General features: G+C 41.6%; 2 protein-coding genes across 3 annotated transcripts; both read right to left on the bottom strand.

Annotated features, from left to right (window-relative positions):
* Positions 1-534: 534 nt before the first annotated feature.
* On the bottom strand, positions 535-3,460 carry LOC101480249 (cathepsin B). Its single transcript, XM_004541822.5, has 10 exons — positions 3,205-3,460; positions 2,559-2,682; positions 2,366-2,451; positions 2,149-2,263; positions 1,913-2,028; positions 1,636-1,721; positions 1,398-1,538; positions 1,190-1,306; positions 846-974; positions 535-721 (listed from the first exon to the last, which is right to left on the bottom strand). Exons 2-10 carry the CDS (start codon positions 2,679-2,681, stop codon positions 645-647), a joined length of 990 nt encoding a protein of 329 aa, XP_004541879.2. The 5' UTR covers position 2,682; positions 3,205-3,460; the 3' UTR covers positions 535-644.
* An 82-nt stretch (positions 3,461-3,542) lies between these two features.
* fdft1 (farnesyl-diphosphate farnesyltransferase 1) lies at positions 3,543-11,426 on the bottom strand. 2 transcript variants are annotated; one of them, XM_004541824.5, is made up of 8 exons: positions 11,233-11,426; positions 9,442-9,539; positions 8,257-8,440; positions 8,038-8,166; positions 7,138-7,329; positions 5,232-5,408; positions 4,783-4,935; positions 3,543-4,692 (listed from the first exon to the last, which is right to left on the bottom strand). In XM_004541824.5, the coding sequence occupies exons 1-8, from the start codon at positions 11,329-11,331 to the stop codon at positions 4,465-4,467; spliced, it is 1,260 nt and encodes a 419-aa protein (XP_004541881.1). In that variant the 5' UTR covers positions 11,332-11,426; the 3' UTR covers positions 3,543-4,464. The 2 variants fall into 2 exon arrangements, with proteins under 2 accessions (XP_004541881.1, XP_004541880.1); XM_004541823.6 differs by lacking the exon at positions 11,233-11,426 and having other exon boundaries at positions 9,442-10,046.
* Positions 11,427-13,001: the final 1,575 nt, after the last annotated feature.

Below are 13,001 nucleotides of genomic sequence, written 5' to 3'. Positions count from 1 at the left end.
CCTGCCATTCCAAAGGTTGACCAAGCTCTTAAAATTATTATATGTCAATAACGAGATGCAGCTTTGTTTCCTTTATTTAACCATCAACCTTCTGATTCTTAATTTTGTTTAATATGTATGAACTTCTCCCATCCACACACACTGTGCATCAAAACATGAAATCACTCAAAATATTGGATTAATTGATATTTATTTCTTCAAATATGTACAAATCAAAATGTCACATTACATAGCAATGTTCCCACATTGTCAAACTGACATCATTACTCTAATCCAGTCACCTTCTTGCCCACATTCTTTGAGCCAATCAGCCTCCACTCCATGTGGTTTAAATCTCAACTCTCCGTCATTCTCGCTTTCAGACTCCCATTCATGCAACCCACCTCCTCCCCATCTCCACCTCACAAACGCTTCAGCTGGAGCTTCATCCAAGTGTAATCTTTAATTTTTTAGTTTAATTTTTTTGTAGTTTACAGGGGGGGGGGGGCAAACCTGGAAATCATGGTAAAGAATTTCAAATAAACACCAAGACACAACAATTTATTCTCTCTTTATTGCATGAAATTTGTCAAATTCCGCCCCAGAATGAGGTCTGTCTTTTCTTCGATTTATTTCTTGATTGTCTGCTGTGATGATTATTTCATCTAGTTAAGCGGGATTCCTGTAACCACCTCTGACTCAATACCACACTCGTCATTTCCACGCTTGATTTTGAAGAAACCTGAAATAAGAAGACAACAGAGGACGACACAGTTTTAGGCCAGCATTCCCACTCATCTTCAGCACTTTGTGTGACGTAGGCCTGTATGTGACACCGGCTATGTGCCTTACACTTTCATCCATACCTTCATCTCCCCAATCAGTATTCCAGGAGTTTGCAGCCAGCCAATAGGGCGTCCCGTTCTCATCACCCCAGCCCAAGATCTTAATGGCGTGACCACCCAGCATATCCCCTGTCACATGCTGATACACACCTACAGCAAAAAAAAAGCTAATTAAAGCAGAAGAAGGTTGTTCCTCTTTTGAATAATACCCATTTTCTGACAGGCGTTCTAAAGTGTCAGTGGAGCTTTTTCAGATTAGTGGTCGACTTGCTTGCTCTCAAACAGTTGCCCAATATTAAACTGAGACAAAGAAGTACGTTACTCATATAGAGTGACATTACTAGAATTAAATACATAAACCTCACCACTCTTATACAGCAGAAAATCTTCATAAACAGTGAAAGATGCCTCCACAGGCCCGTTCTTGTACAACTCCGTCATGATCTGATCCAGGTCCGACGGGACGCCGTATGTGCGTCTACCTGAAGAGGGACATACAGGAAACTTCAAGGACTGCAACGACAAAGTAAACCAATGCTAGGAGGGTGCAGAGTTTATTTTAATTCTCTGTACCAAAGTGTTTGTCCTTCTCATATGATAGTGAGTATCCATCAGTGCACTGCTGCACACACTTAGGAGTCTCTGAACTCCCACACGGAGGACGACTTCCATTCACATGATGCTCACAGGGGGCGATGGTGTAGGGTAGACAGCCTGTAATAAACAGTCAAGGTCAGTCCATTTAAGTCAAGTCTTTTGCTCCTCCCCAAAACTACTTAAACTGAATTCAGCAAGTGGATAATGGACTTACCAACTTTAGAGTCATACAAGCCTCCTGTGACAAGCCCTTTCTTTGCCCAGAATTCCCAAGCAGCAGAAGAATAGCCACCATAACAGCTACATCAAACACAAAAAGACATAATGTGCACCATGAGTTATGTTATAGCTGTTTTACCTCATTTGATTTTTGAAGACTGTAATTATAAACCATCACGGTTTCTCCAAAAAAACTTTTCCATGAAAACTTCATGCGTAGAATTAATGAACAGCCCATTTACTTATATACACGAGCCATTACTAATGCTCACCCCATGCCGCATTCATCACAGCAGGCCAGCAGATCTTCAGCGGAGATCTCCACAGAGATCTTACCACCACTTTGGATACATAACCTGTCAGATATTGCCTCAGCTGCCCCAAAGGCCTGTGTAAAAATCAAACCGGGAACACTGAGAACATGGAAGTTGTAATGATTTTTTTTAATGTCCCACCCTATCTCCTCTATTTGGTGGTGGTGTATTTTTAATTTCTTGGTGTGTCATACCCAACAGGACCCACAGGAGCCTTGATCTCTGATCTGTTGGATTGTGGCACAGTTGGGCCACTGTTTGCGTGCGTCAAAGCTGTCAGGAAGTTTAATGCCTTCAATATTATGAAGCCTAAACAAGAGAGAAAACAGAATCACTGCAGATTAGCTCAACCTGCTGACTGTCACATGTTATCTCATGTGACCAGCTGTCCAAACCACCTGATAAACTTACACCTCTGGTAGCTTGGGTCCATTCAGTATGGTGCCACACAGCTGTTTAACATAGGTGGCATCGATATTCTGGAAATTCCTTGTGGCCTGGAGCAAATAAAAAGGAAATTGGAGCAGAGAAATCATCGCTTACGGGTTGTTAACAGCTTCCTAAGATGTGGAAATATCCATAAAAACTGATTGCATGGTCTCACCGTCCAGGTGGTGTTAGCCTTGTTAATAAAATCAACCATCTCAGAGGAGAGAAGGGAGTGGTGAGGGTGTGCCCAAGTGGTGGACACCATCACCACTACAGAGAGGAGGAACAGTGGACTCATCCTGCAAAACAGACATCAGTGATCATAGGAGGTGACCAGGAAACTGTTTACATGCACACAAAAGCACATCTCAGTGGAGCGTTACAAGGAAAGGGAATAAGGAAAGAGGCCATTTCCTTTATTTATAACCAACATGTGTTTTGCAGTAATGTTGCAAATACATTTCTGTACATAGGAACTGGGTCATGTATGAATGCAATGAACTTGGTTATTAGAAACATTCTTTCTGAAATATATCTAACACTGACTTTAAGAATTAGATCCACAATTAATGATAAATGATACTTTTATTCCAATTTATAAAGAAAAAAAAAGTTTAAAAGAACATTCATATTATCAGATGAATCAGAACTGCAGCTAGATTTAACATATATGTACATTGATTCAAGCTAAAAACAAAAAATGAAAACTTCAGCTTAAGACAATCATAAAGTATTAATCCACATGCATATTGAACTCATATGTGCAAAAAAAAAAAAAAAAAAAAAAATCAGCATATTTGCCAAATGTCTTAATTTTTTACCTGGGTTGCTGTTTTAGTAGATCTTTTTCGTCGTTCTTCTTCTCTCTGACTCAACAAACCTTACAGTTACCCTTCTTATAAGACTACAGTTGTTGATCACATGCCTGTGTAATAAATGCACCTGCATGTCTCATGTGACTAGAAGCCTGCCATTCCAAAGGTTGACCAAGCTCTTAAAATTATTATACGTCAATAACGAGATGCAGCTTTGTTTCCTTTATTTAACCATCAACCTTCTGATTCTTAATTTTTTGTTTAATATGTATGAACTTCTCACACACACACACACACACACACACACTTAAACTCTGCATCAAAACATGAAATCACTCAAAATACAGGATTAATTGTTATTTATTTCTTCAAATATGTACAAATCAAAATGTCACATTACATAGCAATGTTTTTAGCTCTCCTTTGGTTCTGTACAAAGTTACTCTGTGCTAGCCTTTCAACGCACCAAAGCAGTGTTAAGGACACTTAGCTAGCAGTCTCAGTATGCCTTTTTCTTCCCTCTTTTGCTGATGCTATAAAGGACCTCAAATTACATCCATTTTCCCCTTTTCATCTGTAATAAAAACTACCCTGATATTGCACATAATTGTTTTTCCTTAATTTAAAAAAAAAAAAAACACAACGATGAAACAGATTAACACACAGAAAAGGACCGAAAAGGTTCAACTGTGATTGGAAGCCGTCGAACATACAGCGGAAGCGCTGCAGAGTGCACCAATGTAACTTTTTAGTGTTTCTGCTAGAGAAACACAAGTGGAATATGGAGCTAGGTTTGATGTGATATGAGAAAAGAAAGAAAAACAAGTGGTGGTTGTTGGTAACCCCCCCCCCCCCCCAAAAAAAAAAAAATCCTAGTATGTGCAGGATTAAACTGTGAACGTTTGTTTTCAATTATTCAAATACGATGAATAATTACAATTCAAACAATGTTTCAAACAAACTATTTAAAAAAACAAAAAAAAAACAAAACAAAAACACAACACCCTGAACTGTGGAAGTGTACCATTTATGGCAAATAAACCCACACACACCAATGTGTGTATATAATTTATCTAGACACAGGATGGACTGCTACAGATCAAATCATTTAATGACACCAGCCTGCTAACAGAGTCATACTTTAGAGTGTCCATCATCCTGTAACAGCCACAGTGAATCTGTAAATTCCTCTAGAAACAGACCTTCAGAGGGGGCACAGGGGCTTCTTTTGTATAGAGGCTCAGGAAAGGAGGGGGTTAAATTAGTTCAAGGTCTCTGCATGTCACTGGTGCCTTGGGCCTGTGCCGCTGTAGTGCTAAGGTATTGCCAGCTGAGGGCAGCGAGCACCATAGCAGCAGAAAGGTACATGGGCGACAGGTGGTGGGTCCTGGAGCGGAGGCTGGACTGCGACAGGGCGGACTTTTCACGGATTACAGCCAAGATGTGGAGCGTCTTTTCCCGAGACGGGTCGGTGGGGGACACCTTGTGTAATATCTGGAGAGAGAGAGCACATTCAGTACACCAATATGGTGGAAGCAGTAGAGAGAGACTGAGTTTAAAAATAAATAAATAAAAATAACCCACCTCCTGGCTGTACTGGGCGATAATTGTCTGCACAGCACTCATATTGGTGGCTTCCATCATGAGAGTGACTGCCTGCCCCTTTCGGATCTTCACCACTCCCTGAAACACCATGGGGTTGTTGTAGCACGTTGACAGTGTAGCTATTGCCATCACCTGGTCAAGAGAGAAATGACAACATGTGAAGTGGAAGTGTTTGATCATTTCTCATGAGTCAGTATTCATTGGTCTCTCTATTTAAGCGCAACATTTTCCATCGTTTATCAGTTACAGAAAAAGTTATTAAAACAAAATATTAAAATGTTTCGCAAACTTTAAATGCAAATCAAAACATGTTCCAGTAAGACCGTAGGACATGGACAGAATGGTTTGTTTTCTGAGCTTGAAAAATAAATAAAAAATGAACAGGTTTAAATGTTATGGTTTGGAGGAGATTGTGACGCAGCGCATACCTGTGGAATGGCACAGAAATTAAAGACGCTCTGGTTGCGCAGGCGGGACAGGTAGGCAATAACATCCGGGACGTGACGCAGAGCATCAGTGACCAGCAGGTTGAGACAGGACAGCGCCAACTCCAGCTTCTCAGGCTGGGCCAAATCCTCAAGACGGCCTGCAAACTGGCTCCAAGCCTGCACACAGCATGTAACAAGGATTTTATTTATCTGTACTGGCACCAGCCTTGGCTGGATTCTGTTCGTTATGTACTTCTTAGAAGCCTTGAGCAAATTTCTTCAAATTTAGTACAAACACTTATCCCACAGACCCGAGAATAAGTTGATTAGAGATTGGAGGCCAGGGTGAAAGCATGGCCACATGACTGTCCTTTTATTGTAAAACTGCAGGCTTCCTGAGGGACATCTGAAACTCTTCTTTGGAACGTTGACCGCATTTGGTCCATTTTCTGTCAAGACAACCCAACACTACTATCATAATGTTGAGCTCCTGGCTCTGGAGAGGTCACTATCCATGGCTGATAGTGTCCTCTCTGCGTTTTTCTATGCAGGTAGGTTTTCAATCTGATGGAATTATGAATGCAGAAAAGTACCATCGATTTAGACAATTTCTCCAACACCGCTGGCTGAAGTTCAGCCCAAATCTTGGGGGCATGACTTTCATATACCGTTCACCTGCTGTAGATAATTTTTGGAGACCTGCTTCCTCTTCTGCCCTCCACTTGTCCAGTTTCCAGTTTTAAGGACACGCTGCTAAAGATATGCCAAGTTTTCAGCTAATACCTCTTAAAGAATCACTTTGTTGGTACAAAAATACCATTTAAAAAGCTGTTAAACTCTGGCATAGACTCAACTAAATAAATGGGAACAAATGATGTGCTTTTGCAACAGGCTAGTTACCAAATGCCCAAAGATACCATTTAAAATGGGTTATTTGCCAAGTTAACCGTTATTTGCAGACATCCCACGAATTAGGTGGGTTTGTTTTGGGGTTGTTGTTTTTTTTTTTCTTTTCTCTCCATAGGTCAGTGTTAAGTGGCTTAACAACAATAACAACAACAGTCAAGGGCTGAGGCAAAATGAGTGAAAAAGCAGCCAATGTCCAAAGACAAACTCTGAAATACCTACAGAAACCCTGGAGAACTCTTGCTTCTGACCACTTTAAAAGGAAAGAAAGTCTGGGTCCTTGGAAGCAAAATATAAAAGAATGATAGGTGCATCAAGATTTTTTTCATAGTACCACATTTTCTAGTGTCACAGTGATCTTAACCTTTGACCGGCAACATAGATTTTCCTAGAGCCAGAGTAAAGGTTTGCACCACATTCTCAGAAATGTCAGAAAGGCCTTCTGTAGCCAACACAAACAGACGTTTGTACAACATGAAAACACTACAAATAGGACCACAGCCGTCACTAGTGTTAAGCATAAATAAATTAAAAAATTAAAAAAAAAAAAAAAAGACATTACACAGTATAAAGCCCCTCCTGCATAGAAACAAATGTTACAAAGCACATTTTGTATTATGAATATGGCAGGTGTCTGTGAAGGTTCTCAGTCATCCAGGTCATTGTAGTCTAAGGAGCTTGGAAAGAAAAGCGTCTGGACTTTTTTAAGTTGCTTGAAATATGGCAGATATTGCTAAGTATTTATGACTGCACCAATGAGTTCAGTAGGAAATAGCATAATTCCTGGAAAATTGCCCCATTCATGTGAACATGGTCACAGCTAGATTAGAAACCCCTGGGCTGACGTATCGAGTTGATAACCTCCTTCGTGCGACTGCTTGGCCCGATTAGGGTAAGCAAACCCAGATAAGTGAAAGATATCTTGGGTATTCTAAACTTGCTTCATAGTACCGGACCCTGGTCAGGCACACTGGTATTAGACAAGAGATTTTGTTTCTACCTCTTGTGGCCAGAAGGCACGTCCCTCTTGTGTGTCCTCTAGATAGTCTCGGATGATGTTAGTCTTTTGGAGAAACAGGCCCATGGAGTTCGCAAGTTCAGTGTCCTGCCCAACTTCAGGGTCCTCCAGCTGAGACGCAGAGAACAGCCGGGACAGGCCAATGCCGACTAAACCGGCAACATAGTGACAATACTGCACAAAAACAGAAAAACAAATCACAGTGCAGGACTTAAGAGAAACAAAATCCTGGCTTATGATTAAACATTCATATTATGTAATATTCAGAGCTGAATCATATAGCTACATGACAAGATTCTTTAGATTAAAAATCTCTTCTACAGGAGTGTCCTGGCCAAGAAAGACAGCAGTACAATCAGAGGAGTTTTATAAAACAGTAGCACGCACACGCACGCACGCACCCATAAAGCAATTAAGTACAGGCAATAAAAAAGAAATATATAAAACCTCTGTCTCAATAAATAATGAATAAATTAGTCAAAGCAAAATTGTCTACTGCCATAATTAAAGGAAACATTTAAAATCACCTTCCTTAAGTTCTGGTTGATTCTGCAGCTGATTTAAGAAGTAAGGAGCTGCAAATCTGAACGCTACTGTAGCTAATTCAATAAAATTGTAAGCTTACTATCTGCTCCTGAGCTGTACCAGTGAGTCAACAGCTAGTTTGTAGCTTACAAACCTCTGATAACATCCATTCAGTTTTTAATCAGAGTGATGACATTTTATTCAAAATAAAAGGCTTTTATTTTGCAATGTAATAATTATTTTGGGTCGTTACTCCAGTAATTTTAGAACTTACTCTTTATGTCCCCCCCCAACTCAAAGCAGTCATTTATGTAGTCATTATGGTGCTAGAACAACTAACAGAAGCATAACATTTACCTGGTCCCACTCCTTCATAGATCCCACTTTCTTCTCCAGGAATTCAGCCATTCCCACTCCCATACGGTGGCAGATATCCGAGATGACGTCTCTGTATTCCTGAGCGAGGTTTCTGAATTCCAGCGATATCTGGTTTTAGAGGACAAAGGTTATAGTTACCAATTAGTCACTGCCTTAATTTGCCCAAACTTGGTAAATAACCCTTGACAACCCACTGACCGTTGGGAAGTCTTCCAGGACCTGACGATCTTTCTCCTGGCTCTCCATGAAGCACCACTCATCCTGGTACAGGAAGGTGTGGAAGTCATTGAGCATGGGAACCTTCTTGTCCAGAGGAATGGTCATGTCATCCTCCACTGTGTCCAGTGCACGCAGAACCAGGTAGAAAATGCAAACTGCATGTCTGGATCATAGACACAAGGAGGATTTACACAATGATAAAGGTAGCAGGTATGTCAAGTGTCTATATGTGAAAAACTCCTGCATGGCTGCATCAAAGATATTTTTTATATTCCTATTAATACTACTCAACAATAAACTTTAAATGCAGAAAAAGAAAAGGTACATGGCAGCCTTCACCTCTGCAACCCTGAAAAGCCTGCAATGGAAACGTTAATTAACACCCATTTTATTTATGGAGAGTCTTTCAAGTACATAGAAATGTAGTTTGATATCAAAATTTTATTTAAGATTCGTGTTTAATATCTGGCTCAAAATGAAAGAATTAAACTAGGGTTCATAAAAGGAATGAATGCCTGTCAGTCTGTCTTAGATTACAGGGATATTTCATCCCAAATAATGAATTGGGAAGGTCCTGGTCCAGGTCCCTCTCACAGACCAAAGATATGCATGTTAGATTAATTTGTGATTCCTTTACCCGCCATGGTATTTTGCTTCACATGATGCTGGTAACAACATCACACAGCCAGGACAAAAAAAGTCTGTCATACAAAAACCTAACATGTACTTTTTGAATGTATATCTTTAGTTTGAGTACTTGTTTATAAAGTTTGTCATCATAACTTGCCTGATGACGCTTTGGTGCTGTACTGTGGGTCAACTGCTCTCAGCGTTTCTATTATTTTTGTAATACTCATCCTAAATGTTGCCTCGAGCATATGCCCTCCATACAACTATAGTTAAAGACTAAAACTGGCACTGAAACGAATCCCAACTAAAGTAAGACATTCTGGAAATAAACACTAAACGGAATTAATAATACTAAAAAAAATGTCAAAAGTCGACAAAAAATAGAAACTTATGAGATAAGTTGAGGGATTTTTTTTTTTTTTTAAAGGGGGAGTGTTTCGGCCAAGACCCTTTGTTTTGCTCTAAAGAAAACAAACCGTGTGCACGCACACACGTGTCCTCACCTGGAGCCAGCTCCAGTAAAGTTTTACTCACCTCAACTCACCGTCCAGCGCCTGAATCACAGCTGCAAAGCTGCGACTGGTTTGGTTCAGGTACAGGTAGCAGGTCCGCAGACTCTCAGTCATGGACTCCTGACAGGAGAGACAGAGAAAAGCTGTTTGTCGGTAGAAGCCTGCAGGTCTGAGGGCGCTGGAGGGTCGGGCGGCCTCTTGCAGGCCCCTCTCCCCGAGCCTCCACCCGTGCAGGAGAGAGCGTGGAGCGGAGCCGCAGCCACGCGGAGCCACCGAGAGAGAGCGCTTGAACACGGACAGAGACAGCGGACACTTGCAGCAAGCTCCGGCCATACGAAAAACCGACAGCGAGAACGACTCTGCAGCTATGAAACCACACTATCCATGTTGACGCCACGCCTGTTGAGGAAGCGTGAAACATGAAGTCCATGTAGAGGACAAGAGAGGTGAACAACGCTGTGTGGACGACGCTGCGTGGAGTTAAATAAGCGCCCCGCGGATCTTTAAGCACTTTAACCTTGAACCGTGGCTGAGCGTGGCCAGTGCGCAGCGTTTGTAGATCTGCTGTTATGAGCAGGCACACTCCTCCCACCCCTGCCCCCAAAACAACGCCAGCTGAAGTTCACTTTCATAACCTACTTCCCGCATGCTAAAAATGGGGGGGGGGGGGTCCGATTTGGGGTTTTTGCTGCACTAAAGCCTTTTTTCGCTAAAGGTGAGCAGTGTTTTCTTTTTAAAGAAAGCACGCATTAGCTGCTATTTAGTTGTATCTCCATGCACGCATGCAGCTAGATAATGTTGGCTGTGCGCGATAAGCAAACAGTCAGCTGTGGGGTGTCGACTGCGACTTTGTGCAATATAAAGCCTTCATTGCAATAGAAAAACAAACCTTAGCAAGTTTGAACACCCCTCCCCCTGAAAAAAGCAGAACTCATGAAAACTGTATTTTGCTGACATCTGGTGGGAGACAGCGTGAAGGACGGGAAAATTCGTGACCTGCAAGTCTGTGATACTCCAGGAAAAAGATTTTTAAAACAAATATATGAGACGTATACTAAAACAAACGGACAACTCATTATAACCTTTATTTCTCTTTTTAATGTTTACATCGATTGTGCTCAGACATTACTGCACTTGTGTTGCTTTTGCACAACAATTTGGCTTTTAATACAATCAGATGACAGACTTGAGCTCTAACGTTTGACATCCTGTGCAGGTTTGTTCCTCGGGTGCTTTAATCCAAATCTTAAATGAAGAATATTTTTACTGTGTGTGTGTTTTGTTTAAGTAATGCTGCCAATCCGAGCACGAAGCCTCGTTGGCATGGTGCAGTCTGCAGGCTCTCCGGGTCCTGCCTCTGGGTCACATTGGCGTTAAAACAGTGGGATTATCCGTCAAACACGCGCACAGCATCTCTCCCCACCGGTGCGCCCTCCAAGCTCATTATGTAAGGTAAATCCCAAGTCAATGGTCATCTCTGCCTGTGTGAGTAGACTGTGTGAGCGCAGATCTAATTTGACAAAGTCCAATTAGCTGTCTCTGTTTTCACCCGGATCGTTTGGAGCAAAACTAAGGACCGTGTTGCTCAGTTAGGTTTGAGGTGTAAAGTGCCAGATATGGCTATGTGCTTTTTGTTTTGGTTTGTTTTTTTTTCCTCTGCGCAGACTCACTGTGATGATGCTCTGAAAAGAGGAACGGCTATCTGCTTTTTAATCCGCGCAACATCCTTTCTCTGCGTGTGGCTGATGTGTTAGTATTCAAACGAATCTATAAATATGAGCTCAGACTGCGTTTTCGAGTAGATTTTACTCACATAATCCAACTTTGGCATGACGGCTCTGCATCCACCCATCTTAAATTTAAACAGGTTGAATATCTCCTCCGGGTGACCCAGCGACTTCAGGATGTCCATGTTGCTTCAGGTGTTCAGCGGTTACTCTGGCAGACTGACAAGATGTAGCCCCATCAGATATTCGTGTCTCTGAGATGCGGCAGCACCACAAACATGAGCGAGGACACGGTTTGCGGCCGGGAGCCTCGTCAGATCAACGGAGCGTCTGATTGGCTGGCGAGTCATGGGCTTAGAGGTTAACGTCCAATGAGCGGCCAGAGTGACTGGTGTGATGCCCCGCCCCGCCCTGGGCTGTCAGTGGAGCCCAGCTGCTGATTGGTCCGTTAGTTAATCAAGAAAGAAACTGTCTGCTCAATGAAATCGTGGTAATCCCGGCCAGGTCTGATACCTGTTGACTGTTTATACACAGCAGCACCTTGTATGTTATAAAAACAAAGGCACTGGTGAGTCTTTTTAACCAGGAAGGAAGTGTTGTAGCTCCAGTTAAGGTTCTCGGGTACTTCTAAAGCCGGAGATCATTCTCACAGCTGCTCATCCAATGTGCAGGTTGGTTGGGAGTTTCCATCCCTCCTGAAATCCACAATCATCTCCTTCTGTTTTCTTGACACTGATGCAGAGATTGTTATCCCATGCATCAAAGCATCAATCGCTTTACCCCCATCCTGCAGTCAGACTCATCATTGCTCGTGATGCATCCCACCACTGTGAAGTTGGAGCATACTGAAACTACTGCGAATACAAAAATTGGACAAGGAAGCTGTCCTATGATAAAAAAAAAAATCAAAATCCGACATTGCATTCGTGTTGAAAATATATTTCCCTGTCAATTAAACGACGTGCTTGTAAGGTCATTTGCTCATTTGCAGCTAAGGAAGGCCGCAAAATCCGTGATAATCTGAACCGATTCATTGCCAAGTAGATCATCAACAGTTCAATAGAGGACACCTAATGGCCAAAGTCAAAACACGGTGAGCACACAGCCAAGTGTTTCTCTGCTCCTTTTTAAATTTAATATTTTTACATTTTCCCCTCATTTATGGCCTTTGTCTACAAACTAGACATATACAATGTATGTATATAATATATATTGTTGTGCATATTTACAGCCAGCTGCCGACTGGCCTTCGGGCTAACCAAAATTTATTTTAAGCCAAAATGAAACCAAAGAGAATCATGCCCCCTCCTCCCAAAAAAATCATGTGGCTAGACGGTATTAACAGGTATTAGTCAGTGTCCACAACAACACCATCGAACCTCACTTAGCTTGTTTGTGTATGTGTGAGAAGTTGTTTCCTGATGCTTTAAAATACCCGGTTCACTCTGTAACACATGCTTATATGTTAGTGCGTCCCTCTGCATCAGTGTGAGCTGTAACTGGTGTATTCCAAGTTTTCAATGTTGCACTTGCACATTTTACATGCTTTGAAAACTAAGGCTCAGACAAGCTTGTCTGTCAGTCCCACACTTAACCTTTAACTGATTTCCTCTGTATCATTAAATGTTTATAATTATTAGGACAAAAACCTATTGCTGTTATTATTTTCAGTAATTATATTGTGCAAAGTTTCAAATAAATCCTTTACATTTGATATCTGTGTATGAACACTTTTAAAGTTTACTCTATATTAGATCTAAACCCTCCACGCTGGAAGGCCAGTTTCACTGCTAGCACCTGGCACCCTCGGAGGGGTTTTATAAATATCGGAAAATAGTTTGAAGTGATTTGACTG

The sequence above is a fragment of the Maylandia zebra genome, linkage group LG15, assembly GCF_041146795.1.
Source record: "Maylandia zebra isolate NMK-2024a linkage group LG15, Mzebra_GT3a, whole genome shotgun sequence".
Taxonomy (NCBI): Eukaryota; Metazoa; Chordata; class Actinopteri; order Cichliformes; family Cichlidae; genus Maylandia; species Maylandia zebra.
This window is presented reverse-complemented; position numbering and strand designations above follow the sequence as displayed.